At 42.4% G+C, this 13778-nt stretch overlaps 3 protein-coding genes across 7 annotated transcripts in view; 2 read left to right on the top strand and 1 right to left on the bottom strand.

Annotated features, from left to right (window-relative positions):
- The window catches only part of chp2 (calcineurin-like EF-hand protein 2), a 6551-nt gene extending 2218 nt beyond the window's left edge, over positions 1–4333 (top strand). The window contains exons 2-8 of one of the 3 annotated variants that reach the window (XM_047335520.1): positions 898–1142; positions 2137–2209; positions 2700–2780; positions 2939–3057; positions 3147–3208; positions 3319–3441; positions 4182–4333. In XM_047335520.1, coding sequence (XP_047191476.1) covers positions 1073–1142; positions 2137–2209; positions 2700–2780; positions 2939–3057; positions 3147–3208; positions 3319–3441; positions 4182–4235 — 582 coding nt within the window. In that variant the 5' untranslated portion in view covers positions 898–1072 and the 3' untranslated portion in view covers positions 4236–4333. Of the gene's footprint in view, positions 1–897; positions 1143–1952; positions 2210–2699; positions 2781–2886; positions 3209–3318; positions 3442–4181 lie in introns of all 3 variants that reach the window. The other 2 variants (XM_047335519.1, XM_047335518.1) reach the window with 2 other exon arrangements.
- Positions 4334–4771: 438 nt separating this feature from the next.
- Positions 4772–8838, bottom strand: LOC118298877 (cytochrome c oxidase subunit 7A1, mitochondrial). 2 transcript variants are annotated; one of them, XM_035622051.2, is made up of 5 exons: positions 7178–7658; positions 6747–6863; positions 5893–5979; positions 5465–5549; positions 4772–5029 (listed from the first exon to the last, which is right to left on the bottom strand). In XM_035622051.2, the coding sequence occupies exons 2-5, from the start codon at positions 6747–6749 to the stop codon at positions 4971–4973; spliced, it is 234 nt and encodes a 77-aa protein (XP_035477944.1). In that variant the 5' UTR covers positions 6750–6863; positions 7178–7658; the 3' UTR covers positions 4772–4970. The 2 variants fall into 2 exon arrangements, with proteins under 2 accessions (XP_035477944.1, XP_035477943.1); XM_035622050.2 differs by lacking the exons at positions 6747–6863; positions 7178–7658 and adding an exon at positions 8686–8838.
- Positions 8839–9419: 581 nt separating this feature from the next.
- rnaset2l (ribonuclease T2, like) lies at positions 9420–13528 on the top strand. 2 transcript variants are annotated; one of them, XM_035621977.2, is made up of 9 exons: positions 9420–9566; positions 9774–9985; positions 10606–10673; positions 10780–10837; positions 10930–10997; positions 11113–11226; positions 11492–11540; positions 11942–12016; positions 13147–13528. In XM_035621977.2, the coding sequence occupies exons 1-9, from the start codon at positions 9536–9538 to the stop codon at positions 13354–13356; spliced, it is 885 nt and encodes a 294-aa protein (XP_035477870.1). In that variant the 5' UTR covers positions 9420–9535; the 3' UTR covers positions 13357–13528. The 2 variants fall into 2 exon arrangements, with proteins under 2 accessions (XP_035477870.1, XP_035477871.1); XM_035621978.2 differs by lacking the exons at positions 10780–10837; positions 10930–10997.
- The last annotated feature ends 250 nt before the right edge of the window (positions 13529–13778 follow it).

A 13778-nucleotide genomic window follows, 5' to 3' on the forward strand; every position in this document is an offset into this window, starting at 1 on the left:
TGTATATAAAGACGATCACTGACTGTATATAAAGATGATCACTGACTGTATATAAAGACGATCAGTGACTGTATATGAAGACGATCACTGACTGTATATAAAGATGATCAATGACTGTATATAAAGACGATCACTGACTGTATATAAAGACGATCACTGACTGTATATAAAGACCATCACTGACTGTATATAAAGACGATCACTGACTGTATATAAAGACGATCAGTGACTGTATATAAAGACGATCACTGACTGTATATAAAGACGATCACTGACTGTATATAAAGACGACCACTGACTGTATGTAAAGACGATCACTGACTGTATATAAAGACGATCACTGACTGTATGTAAAGACGATCAGTGACTGTATGTAAAGACGATCACTGACTGTATATAAGGCAAATAACTGATGAAAAGCAAAGTGATACCTCACATTACAGAAACAATCGTTTTTATTTAACGTCTACTTTATTTCTCACTTTGGTCCAAATGGATCTTTCCGTAAAAAAAACATTTAAAACTTCACAACAGCACATTTAACTAAAGAAAACTAAAACAAAATAAGTTTCCATCCCAGTCACAGCTGATGAACCCTCCTGATACAGAGGAAACTGGACTCGTGAGGAAATGGCTCCATCTAGTGTCAAGGGACAGCGACGGCAGCGTCTTCCTGCTCCACGCCAGCGTCCGACATGAGAGTCGTGTCGTCGTACGTCGACTTGAGTTATTGTTCTCATTGAGACGCCCCCTGGTGGCAGAACGTGACATGTTGTGCCTTTAAACTTCAGGGTGACTTGTGAAAACATGTTCATATTTAATGTGCCTGTCACTGTAATGCAAAGCATCTTTTGTTTATATCACTTATGAACAGAAACAGCTTCCTCTTCTTCTCAGGTCAGTTTCCTCTCTGACGGCTGCAACGTCCAGTCTGCCTCCTGAAAACAAACCAGCCACCCATTGGTCCGCGAGGGCCTGTGAGGCGAGAGCAGCCATTGGCCGAGCAGCCTGTCAGTCACAGAGACGGAGACGAGCCTCAGGACGTGAGAGGTTCAGTGACCCTCAGTGAACGATGGGATCGAGCTCCAGCAGCGTGGACCACGTCGTCCCAGACGTCCTGCAGCTCAGCAGGGAAACCGGCTGTGAGTCCACTCTCCTCCTCCTCCTCCTCTGCTCTTCATCATATGATATATACATACAGTATATATATATATATATATATATATATATATATATATATATATATATACATACAGTATATATATATACTGTATGTATATGTATGTTTGTGGAGAAATTAAAAACAGCAAATCTTATAATATGGATTTATAATCTTTGGATTTCTCCCGAGTTGAGTCTCTTCTGAATCTGATCAGTTTTAAACAGTTTAATAACAAAAAGGAAATATGTATTCTATGATTTAATTAATCAGAATCTGTTTCTTCTTCATGTACAGGAATAATGCAATGATTCGGCTTAAACTCCTGGAGAGACTCAGAAAACAAACGTCAATGACAGATGAAATTCATCATTACAAAAATATTGTTTATAAAATTGACTGCTTCTGTTTGTTGAAGTTGTGTGAAATAATAATTCCATATGTTTGACTGTTTCCTGCATGAAAACATTGGACATTAAATGATTTGCCTTTTGTCACTGAAATCATATTTGTAATATTTCTCTGGTGATGCAGTTTTTTGACCTATTACAATCTTTTATATAAAGATTGAAATCAAAGAATTGATCAAAAAAAGTCCTGCTGTGGTGCTTTCGACTTTATTAAATGTTCTTCGTCAGGTCATGACGTGAAGTTATGATCTTCAAGTGAGTGGAGAACATTTTTCAGTTAAAGCACAAAAACACCAAACCGTCTCCGAATTGTCCCATGATGCTCTTTGGTGTGTGTGTGTGTGTGTGTGTGTGTGTGTGTGTGTGTGTGTGTGTCTCGTCAGTGCTGCTTCGTCCGTCTCTTATCTCAGTTTGTGCGTCGACGCCCTGAACTGTTCACACTGATACTGAGACGTCAGTGGATCAGGAAACTGTTTGTGAGATTTGGTGAAAAACGAACTGACTGTAAACTGATCACGTGACGGATCACGTGACGGATCACGTGACGGATCATGTCGTGTGTTTCAGTCTCCGCCGCTCACCTGCTGCGTCTGCACGAGAGGTTCGAGGTCCTGGACAGAGGTCAGACAGGAGAGCTCAGGTCTGAGGCGTGTGACGTTCATGGCTGTGGGAAATATCAGCAGTTACTTTTAGTGAAGCAGTAATTCTTACATTAATTAAAATCCCAAGTAATTGGGATAATACATTTTGACTTTATTCTTAGAATTCTTCTGAGCTCAGACGCAGAACGATTGTTTATCTGTTACATTTGAGATATTGAATCTATACATAATCTATAATCTATAAAATCCACAGTGACTTGAACTGTGACGCAGAACTTACTAGAGTCCGACCGACTTATTGTTGATTATGGTTATGTTTAATAAAGTTTATGTAAAATATTAAGACTCAATTACATTGTTTGACAACAACATCTTAGGATAAACGTCCCGTTGTGGGACGATCATTGACAATTTCAAAAAAATGAATATGTATAGTATATATATATATATATATATATATATATATATATATATATATATTACTATCGGCCCCAAAAATCAGCTGACTAATCTGTGTCTGTCCATCAGGCCTCAGGATTTCGCAGCGCTCCAGGGTTTGGCCTTGAATCCAATCGGAGACAGAATCATCGGCGCCTTCTTCTCTGCAGGGTTCGACGTTTAAACATCAGTATTATTATTATTATTATTACAGGACAGAACTTATCTCAGACCAGTGAACTGTCTCAGTTATGAAAACACAGAAACGTTTCTTCAGTGTCTCTGAGCAGGAAACAGGAAACGTCTCCTCCTCCGTTCTCTCCCCGCAGACAGGAAGCGGTGGACTTTCCCTCCTTCGTCCGGGTCCTGGCTCACTTCCTGCCCGTCGACTCGAACCGCGGCGGGACGCAGGCGGAGCCGGCCAACAGCCGGACCGGGAAGCTCCGATGTCAGTTGAGTATCTGGCTCCTCCCCCCTCTGATCCGTCAGTGTCTGTCCCTTTAAGAGCTTCGCTCAGAGTGTCGTCTGTGCGTCCAGTCGCCTTCCAGATGTACGATCAGGACGGAGACGGGAAGATCTCCAGAGAAGAGCTGCTGCAGGTGAGTCCCACGCCCCCTGGTGGCCGAGAGTCACGTCCTCGTGCCTTTAAACCTCACATGAGAGAAACAACCGTGCTGATCAGCGATTGGCTGGCGGCGGTGAGTGACAGGTGCTGCGGGCGATGCTGGGGATGCAGGTGACGGAGGAGCAGCTGCAGAGCATCGGCGAGCGAGCGATCCGGGAGACCGACCTCGACGGAGACGACGCCATCGGCTTCGACGAGTTCAGGAAGGTGAGACGAATCGACGGTCAGGATTATTGATCGGAACCATTTTTACGTCATTTTGCGACTCCATAAACAAACAGAGTAAATAAGCTCATTTTTGAGACAAAACAAAAATAAAACAATTACTTCACATCAACAAAAAATCTGTGGACAAATACTTTTTCTCATACTTCTCATACATTTTGTAGTAATTTGTCATATTTTGTAGCATTTTTTATAACATGTTTTTGTTATTTGTGATATTTTGTAATATCTTGTAGTATTTTGGAGCTTTTTGAAATATCTTGTGGTATTAGAAATATTTTGTTGCATTTTATGTTTTTCTTTGATGTTTTCTGATATTTTTATATTTTTGTAATTTTTTGTAGTAATTTGTAATTTTTTTGTAGTAATTTGTAATATTCGGAAGCATTTTGTAGCATTTTCAGGTATTCTGTAATATTTTGTAGTATTTCGATTGCAATTAATTTCCCCCCCAAAAAACAGATCAAACAAATACTGAATTGAGATAAAGATGAATTTGAGTGACAGCATTTTTACTTTTGTAAATTTTATTTGTGTACGTGATAATATCGTTATTGTGAATTATTAAAACAAAAACACCAATTGATAAAAGAAAATCAACGGATCGATCAATCGAAAACTCTGGAATATTAAACTTCATTTTGCAGCTTCAGTGTTTAAATATCTGCACGTAGGAAATGACCTGAAATGATTTGTGTATTTTTTCTCAATGTGGTTTTCAGTCTGTGGAGAAAATGAACATCGATCACATGATGAGTATTCGCTTCCTGAAGTGACGACGGGACCTGGAGAAGAAGAATTCATGAATATGTTTTATGTATCAACGACAATAAAGGAAAGTTTTACACGCTGCTGTAGGGCGCGTGTTGAACCACCAGGTGGCACCATTACTGAGTCTATATCACGACAGGACCGGGAGCGTTCACCTTCCCGCCTGAACTCAGACGCTAATGGGAAACAGTTTTTGCAGCTTTCCTCTGCTGTCGTCATGGAAACGCCGCTCTTTGTTCTCCTCTGTGGTCGCAGTGTTCCTCCAGATGAGGGCCGATGAGTCCAACATCCCACATCTGGACCGGACGAGGTCCATCGTGATGAGTCATGTTCTCACAGAAGTGATGGATGATTCATTCACGAAGTCTGCTCGTGTTCGTCCACAGAACTTTTACCTTCGGTGTCCGACACTCGTCCTGTTTCCTGCGTCTTTTTATTTTAATACTGATAATCAGCGGAGACACTGGCTGTAAATGTCCGTCTATATAAACGGTGTCTTGTAACTCCGCCTCCAGCCTTTAAAGAAACCACGACGACACGCTGGTGGTTAATCCTCTGGGACTTTTATTTCACAACATTTTCTTAAACGTTTCCATGGTTTCCATGGTGAAATGAGGAGGAATGGGGATTAAAAATGAAAACAAAATCTGAAGTAATTGTACACGACAAACATTAGTGTTGGACGGAGCCGAGCGTCGTTCTCCAGGTGATGGACGGAGCCCGGACGCCTTTCTTCTCCTCTACGCTTTCTTCTGAGGCATCGAGGCTTTGAAGAGCGAGTACACAGAGTAACAGGTCCCTGAAGGCAACACACACACGCACGCACACACACACACACACAGACACATGCATGCACACACACACACACGCACACACACACACACACACACACACACTTTATGCTGTTTTGCAGCATTTTATAAAATGATGAAGTAATTTGTGATATTTTTTTTATTATTTGTTGTAATTTGTAAATATTTTGTAGCATTTGGTCGTATCTTGTAGTATTAGTAATATTTTGTAGCATTTTGTGTTTTTCTTTGATATTTTCATATATTTTTTTAATATCTTCGTCATATCTTGTGAGATGATGAATTTGACTGGCAGCATTTTTACTTTTGAAAATGTTATTTGTGTACATACCGTGACAATATCGTTATTGTGAATTATTCTGTCCACGACGATCCAGAAGATGGAATGTGACAGATGAGGTGTTGCGATTCTGTTACTGTACCTGCGAGCGTCAGAGTCATGGTCGCCCGGTAGAGCAGCACGTCGCGGCTTCCTCCCTTCAGGTGCACCGGGAGGCCGTTGTCTTCCTGTAACCATGACAACCACGGGGTTAAATCAGTGCAGTATTTATTTTTTTATGTATTCGTGTATTTCACAGCGAGAACATGTGGCAGAAAGAGTTCGTGGCTTTATAACCTCAATCACACAAACTTTTTAATATCAAAATGACGATGATGACATCACTTCTGCCATATGATCATAAATGATCTTTTTGATCTTTACGTGGCTGTAAAGTGTTTCCTGTTTGTTTTATCTCCGAAGTCTTGAAGTTCAGACGTAAGAATTGAGATTAGAGCTGTGGGACGTGGAGAATCTGAGGCGTGACTAATAACTCAGAACTCATAACGTCACTGTTCTTCTTCGTGTTACCTGGAAGAGTTTCTGAGCTTCGCGGATTCGGTTCCTCAGCTGCCCGGCGGAGCTGCTGAACGCTCGGCGAGCCACAACAGGAACCTTCTGCAAAACACAACGAGAAGGAAAAACAAACTGGGGTCATTTAGAGAAAGTGTCTAGAGGAAGAACAGAGGGAAGAGAGGAAGCAGTTCAGAAAGTCTGGAACTCTGGAAATCTCTGGAGTGGTCGATCGGCCAGTCGGTGGTCGGTTGGTGGTTGGTCGGTCAGTTGGTGGTTGGTCGGTCAGTTGGTCGGTCGGTTAGTCAGTTGGTTGGTCGGTCAGTCAGTTGGTCGGTTGGTCAGTCAGTTGGTTGGTTGGTCAGTCAGTCAGTTGGTTGGTTGGTCAGTCAGTTGGTCGGTTGGTCAGTCAGTTTGTTGGTCAGTCAGTTGGTTGGTTGATCAGTTGGTCGGTTGGTCAGTTAGTTGGTTGGTCAGTCAGTTGGTTGGTTGGTCAGTCAGTTGGTCGGTTGGTCAGTCAGTTGGTCGGTTGGTCAGTCAGTTGGTTGGTTGGTAAGTTGGTTGGTTGGTCAGTCAGTTGGTCGATTGGTCAGTCAGTTGGTTGGTCAGTCAGTTGGTTGGTTGGTCAGTCAGTTGGCCGGTTGGTCAGTCAGTTGGTCGGTTGGTCAGTCATGGATCTGGACAAAGGGGGCGGAGCCAGGAAAGTCTGATCTCTTTCTGTAACATTGAGACAGTGATTTCACAGAATAACTCATGAAAACTATCAGACACATTTACTGGCTGGGTCTAATCATCTATATGTGTTAAATACACAGAAGATACACTGAGACTTTTAGAACACGTTCATTTTCTTTTCTTTAATACACTTTTACCATTTCACATGACGACACTCATCCTATATTTTCATGCAGGTTTGTCTTTGTTGTTCGTTGAGAGTCTGACGGTGAAATCGTCCAACAACTGAAGTGAATCAGCTGTAAGTTCAGAAACTGTGAGGCGAGACAGAAAAGAAGAAGAGAAACTGACTCTGTGTGTGTGTATATATATATATATATATATATATATATATATATATATATATATATATATATATATATATGTATATTTCACATTTCAATGCTCTGATTCAAAAATAAAGTTCATTTTTTTCTTTTTTTTCTTTTTGTAGCATTTTGTAATATCTTGTAGTATTTGTAATGTTGTAATATTTTGTAGCATTTTGACGTATTTTGTAATATTTCTGTTTAAGAAGCTCGTGAAATGACACAGATTCAACTCATCAGAACTTTTCATGTCCACTCACGATGTTTTAAAGAAGCACGTCCGGAGTCACAGCTGGAGGACATTTCATTTTGATGTGAAACAGCCGTCGCTTCCTTCTCTGACTGCGACGTGTCTGTCTCTTTAAGAAGCTGCCTGACTTTTTAACTGTGTACCAAGGTCACATCGCAACCGACACTGTGACCACTTGTGTGTGTGTGTGTGTGTGAACTGTAAATCACTCAGCCTCAAACATGAACTTCCCTGTTCCTGTTTCATGTGAACAGGAACAACCAAACTTCTCTTCTCTTGCGGTTTTTCCTGAACTTCCTGATCGATGTCGTCGAACTGATCTTTTATGCTGAACGACCTTGGAAACACATTTAGATCCACCGGAACAAATCTCTCTCATCATATAATCAGTCAGTAAATGTGTCTGATAGTTTTCATCTAGATCTAGACTGACTGACAGATAGACAGACAAACTAACTAACTAACTAACTAACAAATAGACAAACTAACTAACTACCTACCTAACTAACTAACTAACAAACAAATAGAGAAACTAACTAACAAATACACAAACTAACTATCTAACTAACAAATAAATATACAAACTAACTCACAAACTAACTAACTAACTAACAAATATACAAACTAACTAAATAACCAACGATTATATTCATTATGATATAATATTGGAGTTAATATCTCCTCTGCCACAGAGTCGTGGTTATGATGAGCAGAAATGTCTCAGCAGAGACGGAACAGACAGAAACAAACAGGAAATAATAACGGAGAATCAGAAGCGCATGTTAAAAGCTGTGACATTGTTCTGTGAAAACTATTTCCAAAATATTTCCCAACCGAGGGAAACGATTCCAGGTGTGAAATGGAGCAATGACAAGTTAATGAAACCAATAAAACTTTAGATGAATATAAAGACTCTCCTGAAGTCGTGTCATCATATCTATCTATATTTATGTCTATATCTATATATATATACATATCTTTATCTATATATATAAAGATATAGATATATACCTGGAATAATATCGATAAAATAACATGTGTGTGCAACTTATAACATGTTAGAACATGTAACGAACATATGCAACTTATTTCATCGTATATATTTTGTGGAAGTCAAATATTTGTCTGCAAAATAACTAGAGAAAAATATAGTGCAGTAAAAGTATAAAGCTTCATGTAAAAGTACATCAAGGTGTGTGTGTGTGTGTGTGTGTACTTGCTGATCTACATGGCCGGACTCACAGGTGTGTGTGTGTGTGTGTGTGTGTGGTCCATGATAAGTATATTATGTAAATATAGATCATATCTTCCGTCATGTGTGACACTGTAAACTCCAGCGGACACAAACACACCGTCGACTCTGGGCCAAAGGTCAGAGACCCGATCTGCTCACTGTCCCCCGACACACGTTTTAATAAAATCATCTTTCATATGTTTTCTTTCCTCTCCCTGATCCGACGGATTCAAGAAGCTTCAGAGAAAATCAGGAAGTGAAATAAAGAAAGAGTTCGTAGTTACCAGCAAGTGATTCATGATCCGTGTCGTCTGAGTCCGTCTGCGCTGCCTCGTCTCACCCTCACAAGGACACACACACCCACACACACACACACACACACACACACACACACACACACACACACACACACACACACACACACACACACACACACACACACACACACACACACACACACACACACACACACACACACACACACACACACACACACACACACACACACAGAGTATCAGTGTCCCAGTGGCTGCCAGACTACGATCTGCTGCAGGGGTCAAACGACACAAGCTATTTTTAAAAAGTGCATTTGATTTTATGTTTCAATTTGAATATACGTCACTTTTCAAATTCACACTTTAAAAAAAAAAAAACAATCAAAACCTACTGGTTTAATTTAAACCATCACAGTATATGTGATACGCATCATCAGAATTATAAAGTTAAATATAGTTGTTGATATTTTAATGTTTTCATCATTATGAAATAATGATAATGATTGATCTTGAAAACCAAAGATCAAATATACATACATATATATACATGTACACTGCATAATTATCCTAAAATGTACTAACTGGTTTAGTCAGGTTTCATACTGAGTGATGTTAATGTTCTCTAATATAGACCTGAGTGTTGATTATGTTTTATGAAGTGACCTCCGCCTCGGTCACGTGTTAGTGAACCCCTGGACATTTGCATGATGTTGACAGTTGCATTATAATCTGATAGAAGTTAGTTTTTATTCATATATACTGATTTTATTAATACCTTCACCTCATGTGACATCTGTCAGGTTTACTTCCTCTAAATATTTACAGTACATATGATCACATCGACACAGTTTCATTTCTCATGTCAGTTTTGACTGAAGCAGCAGCAGCCGGTGCGTTTCTCACGTCTTTCTCAACAATGTGCACTTTGATTTATTGATTAGTGTAATGATTTATTAATCTTTATGTGCTGCTCTTTCTTTCCTGTCCAGACGTCTTATTGAGCTGGATCCAATTTTTTTAAACTCCTTAAACTACGTCAATATGTTTCCCGTTAATCAATGTTTGATTCATATTTGATTATTGTTTGATTGGTACAGTCTGGATCATGGCGCCGGTGGAGACGAGGCGCTCGCTGCTGCCTGTGCTGCTCAGCCTGATTCTGCTGCAGCTGGTCGTCACGGCAACACAGGAAGGAGCCTGGCACGACCACACACATGGCCGCCCAGGCTCAGAGCTGCACGACCAAACGTCCTGCTGCTCCTGGAAACGCCTCGTGTTCACGCTGCAGTGGCCTGGAGGGTTCTGTCAGGTGATCATCATCATCATCATCATCATCGACTCAGACATAAGAGAAGAGCGTCAGGTTGTCCAGATCAGCTGAGGGATCAGGGGTGGGGTCAGTTTCTTTCCTCCTGCCCGTGTCCTCCTTCTTGCCTCCTCAAAGGAAGGAAATGAGGAGAAGGAAAGAAAGAGAAGGAGTGAAGGAACTGATAAGGGTGTGAAGGAGAGGTGGACGCTGCGATGGCGAAAGCAGGGAGGTAGAGGAGGAAATGAGAAGGTTATTAAGTACGGAAGGGAAAGCAGGAAGCAGTAAAGTAGGTAGCATTTAAGGAAGGACAGAAACAAGGAGGATGTGGAGAAAAGAATAACAAAGGAAGTGTAGTGAAGGAGCAGGAAAGGAAGGAAAGAAGATGAAAGGAATAAAAGGAGCAGGAAAGGAATGCAATGAGGAGGCAGTGGGGCTATGATGAGGTAAGGAAAGACAGACGGAGAAGGAAATCAGTCAGTATGATAGGAGGGATGGGAAAGGGAAGAGGGATGTAGGAAGAGGAGGAAGTGAGGAGGTCATCAGTAAGGACACTGTTCTACAAACACCTGGATGATTCCAACATGTGATGTCACATGACGCTGTGCTCGGTGTGTCCGCAGTCTTTGGACAACGAGACTCTGTGCAGGATTCCTCCGAGCGCCAACAACTGGACCATCCACGGCCTGTGGTAAATATCCCAAAACAATATTCATGTTCAAGTGTCTCGGAGCCGTCGCCCCTGGTTACCAGCAAACTGACCTGTTGTCATTGGCCGCTCCGCCTCGTGTCCTCAGGCCTCTCCGGGCGCAGCACTGCTGCAGCTGCTGGCCCATGTTCCACTCGGACGTCCAGGTGAGTCCGGGGCGCCGCCGCCCGACAACATGGCGGCCCGGCGCGGTGGCCCTCTCTGAAAGCTGATTGGCTGTCATCCCCTTATGTTCCAGGAGCTGGAGGCGGAGCTGGCCGAACACTGGCCGTCCTTCGTGACGACCAAAACCAGCTTCAACTTCTGGTACCACATAATCAGGAAATGTGCATCGGTTGATGATGACGTCACATGGTCGGGGGCGTGGCTTACTTATTGCTGTGGGCGGAGTCTGAACTGTGTCTTTGTTTGCGTGGAACAGGACGGACGAGTGGAGGAAACACGGAGTGTGTGCAGCGTGTGTTGAGGGAATGAACTCGCCGCAGAAATACTTCCAGATCTGCCTCAAACTACGAGGACGCTTCGATGTTCACAAGTAAGTCTCACACACACACACACACACACACACAAAACAACAAATGATACTGTAACAGGACCCGTATGGAAGATCACAAGTGTCACGGAAATCAAAGCAAAACTAAAATATTTTTATTTTAACATTACGATCGATTAATTGACAAAATGCTTTGTCACCAGTTCCGTGACACTCGCGGTCCTCCGTAGCTCGGACTTTTATCAGCCTCATGTTCACATCACACGAAGAAGAACCAACACTCACCCAACAATGTGTCTGTCTGCAGAATGCTGGAGGACGCCGGCATCACCCCGTCATGTGAGCGACCCTACAAGGTAACCGCACGCACGCTCTCGACCAATCCTGAGTCAGCGTCCGCTGTCGATCACCACGTCTCAGCCCCGTTTCTTTTCATCAGCAAATAACTGATGAGAAGCAAAGTGATCAGAAACATGAACACCTGAAAAGAACAACCTCACAAGATATGGAGGGGGCGGGGCTTATGACCTGTACTGCAGCCAGTCACCAGGGGGCGATCAGGTGGATTTGACTTCACTTTAGAGGAGCCGTCATGTCGTCGTATCTTTATTCACAGTCTATGGTTATTAACTTCAGATAGAATATTTATTATAATGTAAATTGTATGTGAAGATTTACAGTATGAGATGAGGTCACAACCTCTCGCTGCCTGTGTGTGTGTGTGTGTGTGTGTGTGTGTGTGTGTGTGTGTGTTCAGGTTCCTGAGGTTCACAGCGTTCTGGCTCCACATCTGGGCAACAAACACGAGATCCAGTGTGTGACAGACGACAAGGTCAGATCAGCTGTTTGTTTTAAAAAAATATATTTTTATTGTTTATGTTTTTCTATTTAGAATCAAACAATTCATCTTTAATCGGTTGCACAATGTTTTTCCATCTCAGCAAACTTTAAAAAAAATTATGTTTAATTTAAAACAAAACAGTGACGTTTAATATCAAGTTTCTTTCATTTCATACCCAAATATGAAACATGTCAAAGAGAACCAACAGCAGTGAGATGGTATTGTTTTTTTGGAAAACAAAGCACTAATGGGCCTTCATCACTAATTAGTATCACTTGTGATTTTGATGTTTGAGCATCAAGAACAAGATCCATCAAAAAAATAAATTGTGGTATCAAACCCAAAATGTCTTTATCATTGGCCAGAAAGAAAAGTTAAAATCAGAAATGATACTTAAAACCCGGGGGAAGTAGAAAGAGGTTTAGACTCTCATTTTCTAAATTCATGTTCTATATATTGGGTATTTTTGTGTTTTCCTTTTATTCACAGTTATTTATAGTAAAGTTTATGGTTAAACTGTGAAGTATCCAGCCTCACTTACATTTATTTGTGGGTTTGGCGACGACTTCTGCAGAATCGTCCACGGATCCTTTTTTTTTCTTCATCGGTATCAGACACTTTTGCTCCCAAGTATCGTATTGGGCGTCGGTCCGGTTCTAGTCTAGTTCAAACAGCTCTTATCATGGTGCTGAGGAAACACTTCAGGGTCACGTCAAGATTTAGGAAACTTCCTTAGCAAATTTTGACCATTGGACAGCACGTCTCCTCTTGAGCTCAGAGCAGAGTCTGTACATAAAGAGGCTCACGGGGTCGTTCAGGAGCGACGACTCGCCGCCGCGTTCCGGAGGGGACGGATCCTTCTCCATCCATTGTGACGATGGGGACTTACTTTTTTCTCCGTTGCTGGGCAACAGTTAAGATATCCAACAGATAAGCAGGTTGGCCCACGGCCACATCACGGGGTCGCCCAGTCGATCAGTGTCAAAAAGACTCAAATCCACTCTGATTTAAAAGGTGTCAAAGGTGGAAGTTCGTCAGCGGCTGAACAGACGCACAAGCCACCGCGATAAGAAACCAGCAGTTACCAGTAGTTCAGCTTCTGCTCTGCTCTGCTCCCTCAGGACCGCGAGGTGTGGTTCCAGGTGAAGATCCCTCTGACTCGCAACCTGACTGTCGGCTGCGATCACCGCGGCGGCGGCGACATCGACGGGGATCCGGCGGCCGGCTCCATTCCGGGACGGAGCTTCTCTCCCGGGCACCCCTGCCCTCCTCAGGTCCCGTTCTACTACTTCCCCATAGACCACCAGCGGCCGCGGCGGCCCTGCGGCTGACGCAGAGCGACCTCGGCGGCGTCCACAGTTGGACACAGAATGACCGCGACGTTCACGTTCACATCCTGCTTCTGAAGCACAGATTAAATGTCAAACTTTTGTTTTGTTTGGTTGTTTGATTCTCAACATCATCACCATGAACACACAGGAAATAAAAATGAATACAAATACACTTTATACTTGTGGTGTTTTGTTCTTCAGGAGTCTGATGGTCACATAACGTCGTTGGTACTCGTAGAAAACTACTTCCTCTTTCCACTTCCTTCCAAAACACTGCAGACGAGGCGACGAGTACGAACACACACTCGGAGAGGAGACGTGTTACGGCAGTTCACGGCGCTTGAATTGTCAATGGTTGTTTTCCCTGCTGCCCTCACGTAGCACGTGAAAGTGTCGTCCTACATTTTGTCCCCCGTGGTTTC

This window comes from Scophthalmus maximus, chromosome 11 (assembly GCF_022379125.1).
Source record: "Scophthalmus maximus strain ysfricsl-2021 chromosome 11, ASM2237912v1, whole genome shotgun sequence".
NCBI classification, from domain to species: Eukaryota; Metazoa; Chordata; class Actinopteri; order Pleuronectiformes; family Scophthalmidae; genus Scophthalmus; species Scophthalmus maximus.

What these genes read in the sequence shown, in the direction of transcription:
- LOC118298877 (XM_035622050.2), bottom strand. An exon ending in AAGCTCAGAAACTCTTCCAG is followed by an intron (nt 5,550 to 5,892) that starts GTAACACGAAGA and finishes TCATGGTTACAG; the next exon opens with GAAGACAACGGCCTCCCGGT. An exon ending in CATGACTCTGACGCTCGCAG is followed by an intron (nt 5,030 to 5,464) that starts GTACAGTAACAG and finishes TGTTGCCTTCAG; the next exon opens with GGACCTGTTACTCTGTGTAC.
- rnaset2l (XM_035621977.2), top strand. Translation starts at nt 9,536, where the DNA reads ATGTCAGTTTTGACTGAAGCAGCAGCAGCCG. An exon ending in TGTTCCACTCGGACGTCCAG is followed by an intron (nt 10,838 to 10,929) that starts GTGAGTCCGGGG and finishes CTTATGTTCCAG; the next exon opens with GAGCTGGAGGCGGAGCTGGC. An exon ending in GGACGCTTCGATGTTCACAA is followed by an intron (nt 11,227 to 11,491) that starts GTAAGTCTCACA and finishes GTCTGTCTGCAG; the next exon opens with AATGCTGGAGGACGCCGGCA.